This window comes from Varanus komodoensis, unplaced genomic scaffold (genome assembly GCF_004798865.1).
Source record: "Varanus komodoensis strain SLA01 unplaced genomic scaffold, ASM479886v1 scaffold6_2, whole genome shotgun sequence".
In the NCBI taxonomy this organism is placed as follows: Eukaryota; Metazoa; Chordata; class Lepidosauria; order Squamata; family Varanidae; genus Varanus; species Varanus komodoensis.
Window position 1 is genome coordinate 13,633,864 of NW_025336346.1, and position 18,213 is coordinate 13,652,076.

At 43.4% G+C, this 18,213-nt stretch overlaps 1 protein-coding gene across 2 annotated transcripts in view; it reads right to left on the reverse strand.

Annotated features, from left to right (window-relative positions):
- Positions 1-326: 326 nt before the first annotated feature.
- The window catches only part of FGD3 (FYVE, RhoGEF and PH domain containing 3), a 44,141-nt gene continuing 26,254 nt past the window's right edge, over positions 327-18,213 (reverse strand). For both annotated transcript variants that reach the window (XM_044451422.1, XM_044451423.1), the window contains exons 14-17: positions 13,162-13,284; positions 8,957-9,109; positions 4,514-4,654; positions 327-1,538 (exon numbers count right to left, since the gene is read on the reverse strand). In XM_044451422.1, the coding sequence (XP_044307357.1) occupies positions 1,314-1,538; positions 4,514-4,654; positions 8,957-9,109; positions 13,162-13,284 (642 nt within the window). In that variant the 3' untranslated portion in view covers positions 327-1,313. The remainder of the gene's footprint in view (positions 1,539-4,513; positions 4,655-8,956; positions 9,110-13,161; positions 13,285-18,213) is intronic.

Genomic DNA, 18,213 nt, shown 5'->3' on the forward strand with positions numbered 1-18,213 from the left:
GAATCCCACTTCCTTTTTCTTTTATTTTCCTGGCTAATAGAAAAAGTGTGGCTCTTTGCAGTTCCTCTTTCAAGTCCCTGCAGCAGTCAATCAGATCCCAGACAATTTTTCTGCCCCATGTTGCAAGAAGTGGCTGCAGAGATGGGTGTGATGAACATTGGGTTGAGAGTCTCTGACGAGACATATTGAGAACGGACTGGGGTAGACTAAAGTCATTCTGGAGTAGCAAGAAGATGCACGGACTTGAAAGGCAATGTAGCTGCTTGACTGGATCCAAGAAATCGGTTTTACCTCTGCAAAATTCACCTAAGTAGCTGGCTCAAGAATCAATGGCATGGATTTTTATTTGCATACATAAATACTTTTGCAAACAAAAGGACACAGGAAACAAATTACAAATTCAATTTATACAAGTGTCTTAATCTGATAACAGTCTCAGATCAGTTGTGTTAAAAAAAAAAGCTTAATATGTGCTATTTACAAATTATATAAATAAATCCTTGATTAATCAAAAAAGTTAATCATTCTAAACAATTTTTACCTTACTGGATGTAATAAAAATGTTCATTTATTGGTACTATTCCAGTCTGCAGTATAAAACATTTGCTTACATACATTAAAAAGGAGATCATATAAAGAAATAAGAAAAGTGTTGGTAAAAATTAAAAAAAACCCAAAAACTGGTATTTATATATTGAGCATTGAGACTTCAAGATGTCTTCTGCAATGGCATTCCAAAGACTTTAGAAATATATTCTATAGCATTTGTCTTGTGAAAAAAGCATCTTGAGAAAGGTCAATATTATCAAAGAAAACAAATCTACGACACTGCTTGTACAACACGGAGAAGACCATTTTTAAAACAAATCTCCAAAGGGAAGACAGAGAACAGCGTGTCAGTGGCCAGCCACAAGCCTTGTGCAACAGTTAACTTAAAGGGAGCACTACTGAAACTCACAGACTATACACATCCTTCACTCAGACAGCAATGGAAAAGAACAAAATAGAGGGGGAGTTGTTTTGAAATACGGCAGAGAACTTATGGTTTTCCGATTATCTTTGATTAAATTAATGCTTCTCCCCTTGTCTTGCCTCTGCAGTTATAAACAACATAACCACCATTAACAACTACACCTATTCATTCCATCTAACAACATATATGCTGGATATATGTGATGAATGTACAATAAAAAGGGAGTTCCTATACAGACATACAGAAATATAAAGCCATGAAGATTTTCAAAGTGCCATGAATACTGAATTCTGGTGAATTTTTCTCCTTCCTGGTACAGTTTGGACCACATAAAAAGACATTAGGGGTTATTGGATTCTTCATTTGAATCTTGAGTCTCTCCTTTAGCTGCTTTGGTGAGTATATCCATCCATTTTATTTGTAAGTCTTCATCCTCGGCACTAAAATACATAGTCTGTTGGGATTGGGAGAGTTTGAAAACGTATTTTGATTCGAACCTCTCACCAGAATGTGGGAAGTCAACTTCATAGCCTGGCAGGGGTATACTGCGTGGAACCCGTCCATCCTAACACACACAGGCATGAGGAAAAGAAGTTGGAAATGAGTGGCACATCACAGTATGCAAGAGTTAAACCGGCTGAACATGTCAGCACAAAAGTCATTGCTAAAATTTTCTTGAAGTTCTACTTGAAGACATAGATTGGATTTTTAAATATGATTTATAGGACCAAACAGACATTTAAAAAGTATTCCAAAGTAGTTTTTTTCCATAATGGCTGAATTCTTGTGGCATGGGCCAACATGTTTGTGTGTCACAGTAGTCCTGCAACACCAAGACCGGTCCAGTCTTCCCAGCACTGCATCTTAAACAAGCCCCAGAGCCTTGCTTTATGCTACGGTGAATGCTGCCAGTGCAAGGGCCATTTGCCTGCTTACTCACCCAGCACGGCTGGTTTGTCAACCAAACCAAGGCAGCATTCCATGTTTGAAGGGGAAACAAGCCTCAAATAACTCATGGCCTGTGGCTAGCCATGACATGCTGATCTGGATTACACGATAAGCTGCATTTGAGTGTGTGTGTGTGAGAGAGAGAGAGGAGAGAGAGGGTGAGGGGGTGGGATTCAGTGGAAACTAGTTGGGGAACCTAGAAAGAGCTTTCTGACACCAGGCCAAAATGCAGCACCCAAGCCTTGAATCCTTGTTCTAGACTACTTCAATATACTTTTACTGTTTCTAACTTAGTGAACGAAAAATAATGGTTTCTGAGGCTCAGAATACATTCCCTCAATATTGATAAGAATTCTTAGTGATTTTTCTTTTTCCAAAACAGCAACATCACTTTAAATCAGCAGTGGGCAACCTGTGGCACTCCAGATGCTTTGCCCTCAGCTCTAACCAGCAGAGCTAATATTCAGGAATCCTAGGAGCTATTGCCCAAAACTTCTCTTCATTTGGCTTTGGAGAGGAATTATGTATAGAAATATATGGAGGTTCTAGACTTTTATTAATCATTCTCCCTGCCTTTCTCACACAGCTCACAAGACTCTAGTACACAGATGCCCATGATCTGCACATGCTGATTTCCACTACAATTTGAAAGGAGGTTTTTATTTGTTTATTTGTTTGCATATTCTGCCAGTAAACATATCAGTCCTCTTTATCATTCCAGAGCAGATGCCACAGAAAGATCTCAAGATTGCGTCTGCTGCTGTATTAATCTTGTGTGCTTCTGGTTAAATGTGCTTTAGCTCTAAGTATGCCAGAGCTGCGGAAATCTACTTTTTAAAGGCGGAAATCTACTTTTTAAAGGCATTTGAAAAGACATTCTCAGCATTTCTCCAATAGCACAGATCTGATGCAGTCAGAGAGTTGAAATTTATAAATAGGATGAAGATGTAAAGTCATGCTGTCTTACTGTCACAGCCTTGTGATTTTTCTTTAATTTGGAAAGATGTTTTCAAGTTCAATAAACCCTCTGAAGTATTCGTTTTGAAAAGAAAATACTTGCCTTAAAATTGAGGGAAATAATTAGCATAGTTTTATTCCTTTGTGTAAAGTAAAATGTTTTTCATGAATAAAAGAACATTCTCTTGGTATGTTTGCTAAGTTCGGATAACAGCAAGGTCATTCTGTTGCTGAAAGTAAGCCAAATGTGTCTAGCCCAGTGTTCTGCAGGCCTCTGATAACAGACACACACTTTACCCAGAACTAAAATGGGAGACGCACCCCACTCTGAAAAGAGGGCCAGGATTTCCGGTGTTCAGGGGAGCTTTGGCACCTGCTGCATTTCTGCAGGAGTCCCTGATCTGGGTATGTCATCCGACTGCCAAAGCAGTGGAACATAAAAGGTGCCCAACCTTTCTGGGCCATGAGCTCATCTGGCATTTGAAAATGTGCTCTGAGCACCACCACAAAGTGACTGCTATGGAGGTTTGAGAGGCCCATCACAAAAATGTTAGGTGTGCTCTGTGTGTGTGTGTGTGTGTGCACGCGCGTGTACAGGTTCTGTATGTGCTACCTGTTCTGGCTTCTCTTTCTCTGGTTCTGCACCATTTCTGGTCTTTGCTTGGCTCTTCTCCCTGGCTCTTCCTTCCTTCCTCCACATCTCTAGCTCTGCTTTCTTTCTCTTTTTCTCTGGTCCCTACAACAGCCCTTCTCTGACAATTCTCTCCCCCCCTCAGGTTTCTTTCACACTTTCTCTGCCTTTGCTTTCTCTCTCCATATCTCCAGGCAACTCAAATCAGCAATTTCTCCATTCATTTGCATGGATAGGAAAATGCCCTTATACCAAAACCCTGCTGGAGAAGGGGGAGTTCAGTCTACCTCTCCAAAGGCAGTTTTCTCTCTCCTTATTTATGTTAATTGAGGGATCTGTACTTGGACTTAATAGGGAAGGAAATAAGGATGGGGGGGGAGCTGGGGGGGGGAGCAAAGCTCTCCCCCCTTGCCAAAGACTCTGTTCGTTCCCCGCTTGCCAAGGACTCTGTCTGAGCTGACAGTGGTAGAATTCACCCCCTCACTCTGCTGGTTTTTGGCAGGGAAACTTTGAAGAATTGTGCCACAGACTTATATCAGAAACAGAAAGGCTGCCTTGGTCAAAATGGCTGGAGGGGGACAAACGATGGAATTGCCCTGTTCACGTGCAACAGGCAAAGATGGTTGGCGGGTGCCTCAGCCGGGCTCTGTGGGTGCCATGTGGGGGATACTGATTGTAAGGCTCTGTGGACCAGCCCTGTTAAGGGCAGGTGCCTCACACTAAATGGGCCACTCACAGCACTCAGCACAGGGACAGGATGAGCAGAAGAAGCTGACTCAGGAGGAAAAAGCCAGAGCCCTTGCAGGCCCAGAAGAAGCTCCTCACTGAGCACACAAGATGCTTCCAATCAATCAATCAGTTCCCCATGGCAGGCCAATGGCAAATTCCTGCAGACTAGTTCTCAAAGCGCATGGCATGCAGTTCAGGAACTACTATTCCAGTCTGTTTCTCAGAACATTATGCTTATTTTTTAAAACTAACATATAACATGCTGAAACTTTTACCTGATTTCCTCCTTGCAGATATAAAACAAGGGGTTCAGTCTTAGGAATGGTGACCCACACTTTACACCAAGTCTTTCCTTTTTCTTGGAACAAGAGATGACTGCAGAAAATGCTGTTTTCCACTCCCCAAACATTTTGCTTCTGTTAAACAAAACCAAAGAGGTCATGTCTATTCCTCCTCCCACACTGAAGGTATTTACAGTACATTATACAGATTAGCAATTTATATTTAAATATTTGTTCACACAGAGCAAATGTGCACAGAATTGTGATTACCAAGGAATCAAATTTTAACTACACAGGGGTTGAATAATCATTACATCCAATCAGGATTAAATGAACTAGGTATAGGTGCTGAATTACTGTTCTTGGGGAATGATGAGCTAAAAATCTGGCTCTGCAGTAGAAACTGAGAATAGCAATTAAGATGACACAGCTACTTTGAAGCTTAAAGTAGGTTGGATAAGAGTGAAAGTTAATGAGGAAGCTGCTTCAGCAGAAGTGAGGGGATCAGAAACTTTAGCCCCTTCCTGACCACGTATCTGTTTGAAAGGTTTGCTGGTACCTGCTCTTCAGCAGGTGTGCACAGGGCTGCTGCTGGAAGAGCCAAGCCATTCTGCATTCATGGCACATTTCTGTCATCTCCATAACACACTGCTTTCACTGATTTGCAAGCAAGCACAAAAGTGACAGAAAGCAGACCTTTCTAGAATATCCCTCTTTCCTGCTCTCTACACAACCTAACATAGGTGTGACTGAAGTTATACCAAATGCAGTGCTATAACCTGCTCCACAGGGTTGTTGGGAGTTCTATCAAACCTGGGACTCTTTTTATCATTGGCGAGAGAAACGGGACTATGCATAGATTTAAATATGTTTATAGTTTAACATAAAAGGAAAAAATGTGGGGGGCTGACCCAGTAGGTCTGATGTTTTCGATGACTGATGATTTTTAAGTTTCCTTTTTGTTAGGTTTATTAAGAACAAAACTTAAAAAAAAAAGGTTGTTGTGAGGATAAAATGGAGAGAAGCATGGAAAGGGCAGCACGTAGATATAATGAGGAAGCAGCTCCTGTTGTACATCTCCGGGCCTCCCCACAGAGGCTTCCAGGGCCCTCCTCCTCCACTCCTACAGCAGCACAGCTCCCCCTGGTGGCGCGATCGAGCAGGTGGCTGGTGCCGGCAGAACTGGTACGAGGCCTGTAGCCACTTGCAGGAATTAGAGCCCCTGCCATCAGGGCCATGGGAGGGTCTAAGAAGGCTGCTCAGCTCCGCCTGCTTTGGCCACAGCAGCAGGCACGTCTGTGGTGGATGCTTCACCTGCACATGAATCCCGTCTGTTCCTGGCCCTGCCTTGGCTCTGGTCCAACCATGGCCTCTGCCAAGTAGCTAATCCTTGTCTGCAGGTGCCTCCAGCTCTGCCTGCCTTGTTGGTTTGTGCCTGGCCTTCTGCTGCTCCTGACTTTGCCTTTATCTACAGCCCTGTCTTGCCTTGCTGAGATCTGACTCCTGCATATGCTGCCCTTTGCGTTTGCCTCTGGCCTTAATGGCTCTTGCCAAATTCTCCACTGACCTCTCACCCCTGGTCCTGGAGCTCCAGTTCTAATCACCTGCTGCTTACATCCCAGAGGCCTCACAGCATCCCAGTGAGGTGGGTTAGGCTGCCTGTCTGTGAATGGAGCAAGTCCACCAGTGAAATGCATGACTGACTGGGGGACAGAACAGAGTTTCCCAGTCCAGAACTCTAACCACGAGGCCATACCGGTTCTCATCCAATAATAGTACATATGTATCTGTGGGGAGCTGCTGGCTTTCCCAGCTTCTGCCTTTATGCATGTCCAGAACTATTTAAGATGGAGCCATCTTCAATCCAACCCTCCTCCTGCAGCAAGACAGACTGCGGAACTTCTCATCTGCTATGTGAGCGGGTATGAGAGAAGGCTGGACCACATGAGCACCAAGGATGGAAAAACGCCTCTTTGAAGAAATGCAGAAAAAAGAAGCAAGGCGGGGTTTGGTGAACTGAAGCGACAGAGCCTACAGTGGCCTTTCACGGACCTGCCTGGAGTAAGCACTTCAAGGCTTAGCTTTCAAGATGTGGAAATCCTCCTCTGCGATACGAGTCAGAGGAGGGAGACGATTCAGGTAATTTCCCACAAGAGCTTTTTAACAAAAATGGGGAAGGGCACTTCTGAATGGCAACAGTGTCGCTATTAGAGGAGGCTTTTGTATCTCAACTATTCAGAGAAGTTGTGCATCTGCTAATGGTGGCCAACCCTTGAAGAGCCACCGAGCTCATGAAATATTAATTTAAGGGAAACACTTGAACCCCTAATCCTAGAGGCATTTGTTCGGATGAAACCCATAGATGTCAGTCAATTACCTCCTGGTAAAAAACAGCATCCCAGACTTTGCATCTCCTTTGTGCATTTTACCCAGATCTCAAAGATGCTGGGTAAAATGTCTAAAGCTAGACATTTTACCCAGAGCATGTCTAGAGCTAAATGTCTAACCCTATTAAGGAAAAATATTTCATACCTCCTGAATCTGAACACTGTGGAGCTTTGCTTTACAAAGCAGATCACATTTCACTGGCTTTTAAACATTTGCATGGCTTTTAGGATTACTGAAAAACTTGGATTTTGTGGGAAGGGAAGGCAATGATTTCCCCTCTATAAGAAGATAGCTCTGCTACAATAGTTTTATGTGAATTATACTGGAATACGCTAAAGGAATAATCCTATGCATGTATAGACAGAAAAAGGTCCTACAATTCCCAGCATGACTAGCTAGCATGAAATGTGGGCAGTTGTAGGAATTTTTCTGTCTGCATATGTAGCCTAAAGGTGCTACCTCTAACATGATCACTCAGAGAAGCACATTTCAAAAATGGAAACAAAATTTATGAAAGTTGTTTGGTGGACTATATGAACTCTTTATCTTTGTTCCTAAAAGCAACAAGTTTTAAGTAAGTGGATCACGGTGATTTCTATGTTTTTTCCACTGCAGGAAAGCTATTTAAGAGAGTTGTTGGAGGTCTGATATGGTTTATGAAATAGAAGCTATCTGTGGGAGATTTTAACAGTAGAATTTGGGTAGAGGCAAGCAGTAAGTAATCAGAATAAGATTAGATGTTAGAAAACCAATTTTGGTAGGGAAAAAGACTGTATAATATGGCTAGATATTAATTCTGGAAAGGAAAAAGGCATAGATTTAAAATAACATGCATGGTTAGTCAGATGATGGGATGAGTTATGTTGTTTGCATTTCAATTACTTACATCATACTGAAACCAGTGTTAGCATTGCTGTGCCTGCAGAACCTTTGGCATCACCAAGATCCCATTTCTCCCCTCTTATTCCCACCACGGTTTCTTCCTATCACTGCCCTCAGCTCAGCAATGAGGATGCAGGAACTTGAAGCATCCTCACTGCTTCCTGCTCGCTTTCTGCTCAGGTGAGTGCAGGTGAGCTGGTGTGTGGAGGTGGCAATGGACAGGTGGCAGAAGTGATGGAGACGGGGGCAGTTGGGCAGGAAGCTGCAGTGGCAGGTCGTATGGTGGAAGTGGTGGGCTGCAGGATAGAAAAGGCAGGGAGAGAGAAAGAAGAGGACAGGAGGAGAGGAGAAGCAGCAGAGAAAGGAACTCCTAAGTGGGTGTGAGAGGAGGAGAGAAAGAAAACAGGACAGGAGAAATTGCAGGGAAAGGGGCTGGGAAACCTAGGGACACCAGGTGAGGAAGAGAGGAAAGGTGGAGTCTGCCAAGTGAGGAAAAGAACGTACTGAGCACACGCACTGCATGCAGAAATTCCCAACAACCTCCAACCCCACTGAACACATTTGCTTCCTCTGTATTGCAAGAGAGCAGGTGAATTATCATGCGTTTGTGCCTGCCTGCTTGTCTCCCTGGGTAAATGTGAATTCACTTCTAATGAGTGAATGCATGCTTTGTATAAAGAAGGTCCCAAGTCTCAGCCACCCCATCTGTACTACTTCATGATATTTTCCTGTATGATCTTCTCCTCTTCAGTGGCTTTGGTGACTTGACTTTTTTTCTGGGCTGTAATTCTAAGCACCATGGACAGATTCTTTAAAGTTCAGACTAAAGTCTGGCATGGCTGCTTGTTGACTCACACTCTCCTCCCACCACACCGTTCTGGGATCGCAAAGGAACCCTGGTCCACTTGGCATGCCTCCCATGCCAAAGCCTTAAGAGCAGAGAGACACAAGCAGGGCACATTCCTACACCCACTACGGCTGTTTCTGTGGGAACGATCTCCTGCTCCACCTGCAACCTTTCTTCTCCACACACAGCCGTCCAGGTCCCACCAGTCTGCAGCCTAGATGATGAAGCACTGTGAGGTCAACCTGACAAACGAGGTTAACAGCGGTAACCATGCTTTGGCTAAAACGATCATTTTAGGGTTGGGTAGCAAGATAACATACCTCCATGCCAATCTTTTTCTTTTGTTCTCCTGCACTCTCTGAGCCTGAGATGCACAGGGTTGCTGATGGCAGCTGAAAGCAGTCTTTGCACACACGGTTGTTGCGGCTGTTATCAGCAAATGTTTTAAATTCAGAGCATTTTGCACAGATAACCTAAATGAAAAAAAACAAGTACTTCATTCTTTATTAAAAATTAAATCTTGGTTAGTACCAGTTTCTGAAAATAATATTAATAATACAAGACTTTTAGGTCACATGGCTGAGATATAGCTCCCCTTCTGTCTCCCCCAGTTACTTGGGATTTTATTGCTGTTCTGTGATATAATCTAATATTCTACCTATAGAAATAAAGGCAAAAACACACCTATATGGGTTTGTCTTTCTGTTCAGCGTTATACTGTTTTTCATAATTATGCTGGATAAAAATATTTATTAGATTTCCCAGTAGGTCATCCAAATGTACTTTTGAAAGTATCCATGCCATGAAAGGATTTATTTATTTAAAGTTTTTCTATCCCATCCCCTACAAATGTCTCAGGATGGTTTACAATAAATAAAGGTTTTTGGACATATGACATCCCCTTTCCATCATATTGTACTAAGCATCACGCACACACTTCACCCACATTTTGGTAATACTAAACCTGATCTCATAAATGCATCACTATTTACAGCAGGATGTGTTCCAGAATCATTGCAGCGAGTGCGGCAAAGCACTGATCTGTGAGCGGAATACAACCCACAGCGCCTTTCCACCCAGACTGTGAGCAATGCCCGCTTGCCCCACGCAGGACGGAATTGGCCTTCTTAAAAGCCTGCTTTTGTAGCCCTCCCCAAGCACTAGAACCCAACTTCTGTGCTGAAATTTTGCCTGAAAAAACCTTTAACTGACGCTAGTAGAAGGCACTTTTCAAAGCGAACTGGAGAACACAGGGGATGGTGAGGGATGCATGTATGGGAGCGTATGCATGACTATCCATATGCAGAAGCGGAAAAGCATCTATGTGCTCGTGCATGAGAGAATGTGGACTGGTCCTGCCTGCCCATTGCCTTCATTGGCATTGCCCACTTTTGGCTTTCCCCACCGCTGCCTGCAACACATGACGACCAAGGCCATGTAGCTCACAGGCTGAAAAAGATCCCCCAACCCTGCAAATATTAAAACTATTCCCACAGAAAATAGTTTTCTTTAAAGGAACAAAATGGCAACCATGAAGTAACCACTGAAAGAGATGGCGCCCACACATTAGGACTCAACACCTGCAAACTAAAGGGTAAAGAGCAACCTATTCTTTCCTGGGGGCTCCAAATATCACCTCAAAACAGGAATCGAACAGGAAATGTCTAAAAAAGACACTTCTTTTGTAACTTTTTAGAGCTGTCTTGATACTGGCTGAACCAATCATCTGATTCTGCTGATGTAGGAAGAGTAACGGTGGTGTGCTGACTGTGGCTGTGAGTGACCTGATTAGTTCGTCTATTGGAAAGGCAGTAACTGGGAAAATAGAAAATGAAAACCAGCATATTGACTTCATCTGTGTACAAAACCAGAATATTGCTGCAGCAGGCTGAAGAGGAATGTATCACTGCTGATGAGGTACCTCAGTGACTCTGAAGGCAGCAAAAAAAAAAAAAAAAGCTGTGTGCCATTGTCGCAAACGTGCATTATATCCCATATGACTCTGTAACGAGCAGAGCTAACCAAGCCTTTCTCAAGTATCCTCTGTCACTAGTAAAATTTACAGCAGAGATCACTCCAGCTAATACTGGGGAGGAAGCAAAAATAAGAGGTAGAAATTTATGTATTTATTATTACAGTTCTATTTTTCTTCTAGCAAGGGCCCCAAGGGAGTTTATGTGGTCCTTCTCCTCCCCATTTTATGGTCACATCAACCCTGTGAGGCAGGTGAAGCAAAAAGTCAGTAACTGGAACAATGTGAGCTCCGTGGCCCAGTGGGAACTTGAGCCCAGAATCCCAAGTCGCAGTCCAGCACTCTAACTGCTGTGAGAGAAGAGGCTCTCCGTGGCTAGTAGCCTTGCTGGCCATGTGCCACCTCCTCTCCCATACACCAGTTGCTGAGGAGCTGGGCAGGAGGAGGCCTGGCACCCGGCCTGCTGGAGGACTCCTGTGGGCAGCTGCTTTGCCCCCGTGTGTCTGGAGTGCTGGGCAGGATGGACCTCGGGTCTGATCCAGTGTGGCTCTTCTTACAGTCTTGTGCCGCACAAAGGTAATTTAGATAGGAATAAATCTGGCACAGTGACAGAACATCTATAGAAATTGCATCCTGGCACCAAGTGTCAGCATTAACTATTAAATAAAGATCTATCTATATTCGGATAATGTATATCGTGCACGTTAAATGGACTGGGTTTAAGCTCAGCAGTCATTGTGGAGGACTTTCTGGGGAATCTACTATGAGAAATGGAGTGTGCTCATTAACTAGGTGGCAACTGGACAGCAACAAGCCAAAGTATCTCAGCACCTTTTAATTAAAGGGATCTGCAATGTACGAGCCTAGATATAATAATAATAATATACTTATGATAAGACATAAGCTTAGATATACTAATAATTGTATATTAGATATACAATGTACTAAGTTCGTACCATAGCTGAGATGCAGAAGCTTAAACCTTAACCAGCTTACTTCTCTGCGCAGGATCTATCTCATTATAGGCTGGCTTTCCATAGGTTAACTTCAGTGCCTCGCACTTCATGTGCGGATGCCCTTCATAGAAAGGCAGCTGCCAAGTTTCATCAGCTCCACAAGCCTTTTAACACTTCCTCTTCCATCACCTTTGCTCCTGTATTTATGTCTGCTGCTCCTAGGCACTGCCAGCCATTCATGACTGGTTGCTACAATTCAGTACAATTAATTTAATTTAATCAGTAATTCTTTATTTCCAATCCACAGATTGTATTTACAAGATTTTTTTTAACAAAGAAAAACCATTATATTGATCTCGTTCATTAACTGAGTCTTGAAGAAGGAAGGTAAACATTTATTTTAAAAAGAAGTTTGCATGTGTCCAGAGCATGCTTAACAACATGCAATCATCTTTACAGCAATGTTTGCATTTTGGTTGTGACTGATACTGACTATGATTTTAAGTGTGTCTGAAATAGACAAGGAATCAGTAGACATTCCAGGTGCTGTGGACTGTGGAGCCTTCCAGTTTCATCCCGTCAACAGGCCTGCCCCTTTCTTTACCCCATCATCAACTACATGGGGGTGAGAAGGTTCTTCTGCGAAATCTGCGCTACAAGGATAAAAATTCCCTGCAGTGTACATTTCATTTTACATTACATCAAATGATCATCAGACCACTATAGCCACTTGTTAAGAATGCACATTCTCTAAAAGGAAAGAGACACCAAGCCAGAGAGATACTGTGAAAAGCACCCTGCCTTTTCACCTGCTTAATGATCTGGGCACATGCAAACCTTCATGTGGGTTAGACGGTGTTTCTGCTTTACAGCCAAATTCCTGCAGCACTGCACTACTGACTGAGCCCCTTGAAGTCCTTGTTCTGCTTATTAAACATGGTTTCCTGATTTTCAGAAAACAATTGCCTCTGTGATGGTTATGTGTTGCCAGCACCAGCTCATTCCATGGATGTTGGATGAATAGAAACATCCATGTTCAACAGGGGTGCAGAGCCCCGGGGGCCACAAAGGATGCTGGCTTGGGAGCCATTACACATACCTCCACAGACGTACAAGCATACATTCACATATCCCAACATTCACATATCCCTGATGCAGAATATGCTTTCCCCACTGTTAGCAGTGGCAGGAAAAGAATGACCTGGGAAAATATCAGGGAAGGGAGCGTGCAGCAGTGGGATGTGGAAGTGGTTGTGGGCACCCATGGGATTTTCTGATTTTCTTGTTGTGAATTAATATGATAGACAGAAGGTAAACTGCGTAACTTAAGTAAATTGTAAACTGTCCCAAGATGTTCTGTAGGGAACAGGATAGAAAAGCTTTAAATCAATCAATCAATCAATCAATCTACTTTCACACATATCAAGCCCTCATCTATCTATTTATGTAAACAGCCTTGTGCATTTTTATTGAAAGACAGTATAAATGTTTCTATTGTGACCAACAATACTTAAAATGTTATATCCTTTTCTTTATGGAATGTTGTAGTGAACCCCCAGCTTGTTAAAAAAACCTGAATTTTTATTTCAATACTCACTGCTCCACATTGCTTGCAATGGTGCCGTCTTTTCGTAATGGAGTTAAAGCTTTCACTGCAACTTTTGCAAGCCTGTTTCTCTTTGTCTCTCTTCGTTTTGGAAGATTTTCTGCAGCATTCAGGCTGAAAGGGCAAGTTAATTTAAAAAGAAGTTAAACAAGTTTACAGAAAACCAATAAAGGACAGCTTGAATTTTGTTACATAAAATAGAGACGGGCACTTGTAAGCAGAAATTTAACATGCATTAAATGTGCAAGATGTACCTTAAATCAAGCTCTGCCTTCTTTGGCTAATAAAGCTGCCATAGCTAAATGACCCCTGACTTTGGGAAGGATGGTTAGATCAGCTATTAGACAACCTCTCACAATGGTGGAACTTGCTAAAACTCCACTCGGTAACAATGATAGATTTTCTTTAAAGATTATTTCTGTGCTTAAGGTCTTTTCACCCTTCCTGATATGTGAGCTGCCTTCTTCCTCAGAAGATACTTCCTGCTGCTCTAGTAAGATGTGAGATGTATGCAAGAGAAGAGGGATGTTACTTGCAAATCTTTCGGTGTCTCTAGCTGGCATGAGACTTCCTTGTAGGAAGAATTTTAGACAATGGGATTTGGAGTGTGATGCAGAGCTTCCCAGTGAGGTACAGAACATTCTCAGGAAATATGGAAGTATCTCCTTGACCCTTCCGTGTCCCAGTTGCATTCATCACCACATGTTACTCCACAGGAGACTCAAACTACAACTTGACACATTTTGCAAATCTTTGCTTCAGGGACAGCAAACAGAGTGGAAATGGAAGATTTTAATTGTTTAATAATATCCGCTACCAGCAAACCACCAAATTGCAGCACAGCCCAAAATGAAAAATTTGTCCCATTTCATTGAAGTAGTTTAATTTATGTTAACATTCTTGCCCTGCGGAGTGAAACAGAAAGATAGCTATGACTTGTAATAAAACTTTATGGAGCGTGTTACAGCCTTGCTAAGGGTGCAATCCTATTTCAGTTTAAGCAGAAAAAAAGGTCACTCAGCTCTCAGCATTGCCCGGCCAGAATGGCTAGCTGGGAAATGCTGGGGCTGGAAGGATTTTTCTGTGCATTAACAGATGGCCCACTAAAACTCTAACATAAGCCCCTTGCTGCTTTTACGACAGGCCATTGCGTCAGAGAGCATTTCGGCATGGCACTTTGTGTTAAGATCTAATTATGCTAACAACTAAGTTACAAGCGGCACCTTAATTTCGTTCAGGTGTACACCAAAGCTTTGGGAAGAAACGGAAGTAAGAAATCTCATGTCGCAATCCTATTGTGCACGCAGGGACCACAGTTCTGCCACCAGCCTGCACTTTTACCTAAGTGCCACTGCTACCTGGCACACACCTGGCACAATACCATCTTTGCTTCCTAAGTCTTGCTACGTACGTACTTCTGACAGACTCCTGAAAAATTGCCCAAGAGCTGTGCAAAAAGCACGGGGTGGGATTCCTGGTCAGTTCCCACCTACTCCAACAAAGGTCTGGGCGGCAAAGGGAGATCCAGCCCTCCTCAATCCTCCAAAGGATATTGAGGGCAACAAGCAAACAAAAGTCTTCAGAACCTGATCTCAGTACTATAAAGGTAATCTCCATTCCTCACCAAAAGGATTCCTGCTGCAGCTATGAGATTACTGAAATTTATATTATTCTCATCTGTTTAACCCCGTATCATACTATGGCTTTTGAAATACATTTGGAGTTCACACAGGAGAAACACAGTCTGTTGCCACTGAAAGAATGTTAGAAGGAGTGCCAACCTACAAACACAAGAGCAACAACGCCTCTGGGTGCTTCCAGACAGAGAGCTGCTAGCTGCGCTGGTCAAAAGACTATGCAGCTTTTCCTCCTCACTGGGTTTTTACAGAAAAACAGATGGAAAGAGCACTAGGCAAACACAGAGGGTTACGAGTGGAAGACAATGTCACCTGGACCCCTGAGAAAACTGTACAAGAAAAGGCTCATCTGGAAGTACCCTCTTTTACCTGGCTCACAGGACACAACGTGGCCTGTTAACCGACCTCCCGCATACTGCTCATGTGCCCCAATTACTCTCGACAGGCACAAGTTATGATGGTCTCCAAATCCAGAAAAGATGGTTAAAAAGGCACCTATAACCCCAACCCCAACCCCAACCCTGTTGTGGGACGGCTAGTGGTCTGCCAACCAGCCCAGCTGCCCACCCTTGCCTGGTTCAGGTGGCCATGGGTAGTTAGAGGAATTAGTCAGCCCGTGCCAGGAGCAGTTAACAAGCGCCTGTGGCTTATTAATCTCTGCTGAGTCAAGCAAACCTGGCCTTTGGAATGAAAATACAGACAGACCCCATGTTACAAACAAGTTCCATTTCTGAGAAAATGGAAAATCATCTTTAAGTTGAATCTGTATGGAAACTTGATCACATACAGTTGGCCCTCTACTTTTGCAGCTGTTATGGGTGCAAGATCCCTGTGAAAGGGGAAAAAATGTGAACAGGCCTGCTCCCGCCCCCAAACTCACCAGTGCCTCATCTTTGCAATGAGGAAATGTGGGAGAGATTTCCCTCTCTGAATGGGCAGGGCAGGAAGGCCTGCTCTGGAGGCCTCCCTCTCTCACCTTTTGCTTCCACTTTCTCTATGGTGATGACTATTTCCAGCAGTCACTTAAATATAATAATAATAATAGGCTTTATGGTAGTTCGTAACTCAGACACTGATTACTTGGGGATTGCCTGTAGCTGAATCACATTTCGCTTTGGTATTTTCTTTTTCTTTTTTCAATTTTAGCAAAAGTGTCCAGCTTATCTCAATATCACATATTTCAATGTGCCAAGGTTCATTATCAAGCAAAGCAGAATTAAGAAGGCTGCTTTGAGGTTGCTATCATCACCACCAAGAGGTTTAGCTGCATAAGTCAAAAGCAAAAGTCACTGGCAAAATGTATCATAGGCAAATAGCATAAGGGTTTTCCCCCTTTTTTTTAAAAAAAGGAAGATTTAAACAGGTCATGCATTTGAGAATAAAAAGGGGGACTTGTTATACAACACAAACTTTAAAAGGAGGTGCTTTAAAGTAAATACTTCTGTAGTTCAAAAAAAAAACACAAAAACCCAAAACCCTGAAATGCCTGGAATATTCTGCCTTACAATTTAATTTTAACAAGGACCAAAGAGCCACAACAATCTGCAAAAGTTTCTCACAGTATTTAAGCATCGTTCTTTCTCACCCAGACAGTTGAGCAAATGCCAGGCATACGGATGAGCAAACGCCCGGCCCAGCTGCCATGGAACAACAGCTGGGACTGCGGAGACCGCCTGGAGTGGTTGCAACATAACCTGGCCAGAAAATAACCTGCCCTGTCTTTGCAGCTCCCCACCAACGAGTCACATGAAAGTGCTAGACAGTTGCAGCAGCATTTCCAAAGGCTCACACCATTTCCCAATCCCAGACCTTGCCTAGGCTTTGCTGAGTGGACTCAGAAATCGCTCAGGGCTTCATAACACTCGACTGCATCACCCTATTGTGCTCTGGGCCAGGTTACCAGACCTGCTGCTTCCAAGTCTACTAGGAAATTATCCTGGCTACACCTCACGCCACGTGTCATTTTCGCTTGAGTCCTCCGAGTTTATCAAAATGTGTCTTGACCCGTAAGAATCCCCCAAGTGGATGCTTGTTAACCGTAGTTCTCGGTTCCAGAACAGTGCTTTGTGAATGAACACAGTGGGGGGATAGCAACAATTAATCTAACTGATGAGTCTTTCATTGACTAAAAATGTGTCTGTAATCAGTTAGGCTTAATTTAATTCCATGTTAAATGCAAGCTCTTACAAACCCTGTAGGCAGAACTGGCCCTCTCCCGAGGCACAGTGAGCTTCAAGACCCAGTGCAGACGGGAAGAGGCAGCAAACTCTGACTTCCCACCTGCTCTGCATGGCCCACCCACTGCCCTCACGCTCCCACCCAGACTGAACGGGGCTGGTGGGGCTCCCCTGGTGCTCCCCAGAGCATATTGGCCCTACGCCCTCAGAGGGGCCCTTCCAGAGTGCAGCACTATGGTGGAGTGGCCACAGAGAGTGCCTGTGCCCCTAAAGGCAGCAGAGGCTGCACCAAAGTGGATCAGGCACGATCGGTGGACATCTAGACCCACCATGCTGCGCCCCAAGGAAAGCACTGAAGGGCGCTATTCCCACGGAAGAATGGGATTATCTGTGCTGCTGTGGCAGTAGCAGATGGACACCCAGAGCCTTTTCTGGGACACTTCACAAAATATCATGCTCGGAGGAAGGAATCCTTCCACCAACCATGGCATGGAGAAGTGAGATGGATCACAACTGCCGCAGCCACTTCTGCATGGCAATTTTTTTGAAAGGCAAGAGGAGAATCCTGGAGAAAGAGGTGGTGGGTTTATTGTGCTATTTTTCTGCCTTCAAAAGAAGGGTTTTATTCATATGCAAATTTACAGCAATTTAATCAACTGATCAATTGCTAAGCTGAAACTCATATGATTAACTAGCTCCAATTTCTTTCATCAGATGACAGTCCTAATTATAAAGAATACAAAGTATGGCATAGCTGAATCAGACAAAGGAGTTTAGTTGAGTGCAATGGTTTTTCACGCAAGAAGCACCATCTGATATCTAAACCAGCCCTAATACTCTTGCTTTTTCTAACAAAGGATATCTGCATAGTTCAATGCAGTGCTTGTACTGAAAATGGCCACCAGAAAGGAATTACTGCCCATTTCCCAGCTGTCAGAAGAAAAGCCACTCACCAAATAATTCACAGATTTTCTAGTGGAAACACAATATGGATAAACTTATTTATCTAATCTTTAACCTAGTCTTAAAGAGGCACAGAGCAGACATGTGCCAAGTAATGATGGTTTGTTTGTTTGTAGTGACTTCCTAGACTTTTAAAAGTGCAAGCCTTCTTACGTTTCTTTTTCATTTCGGTACTTTATTTCTGTTCCAAAAGCAATTTTTAAAGAGTGCAAGCCTGTGCCTATCTATACAGCACAGAGCCCTACGACTCCCAGTTTTCCCCAGTC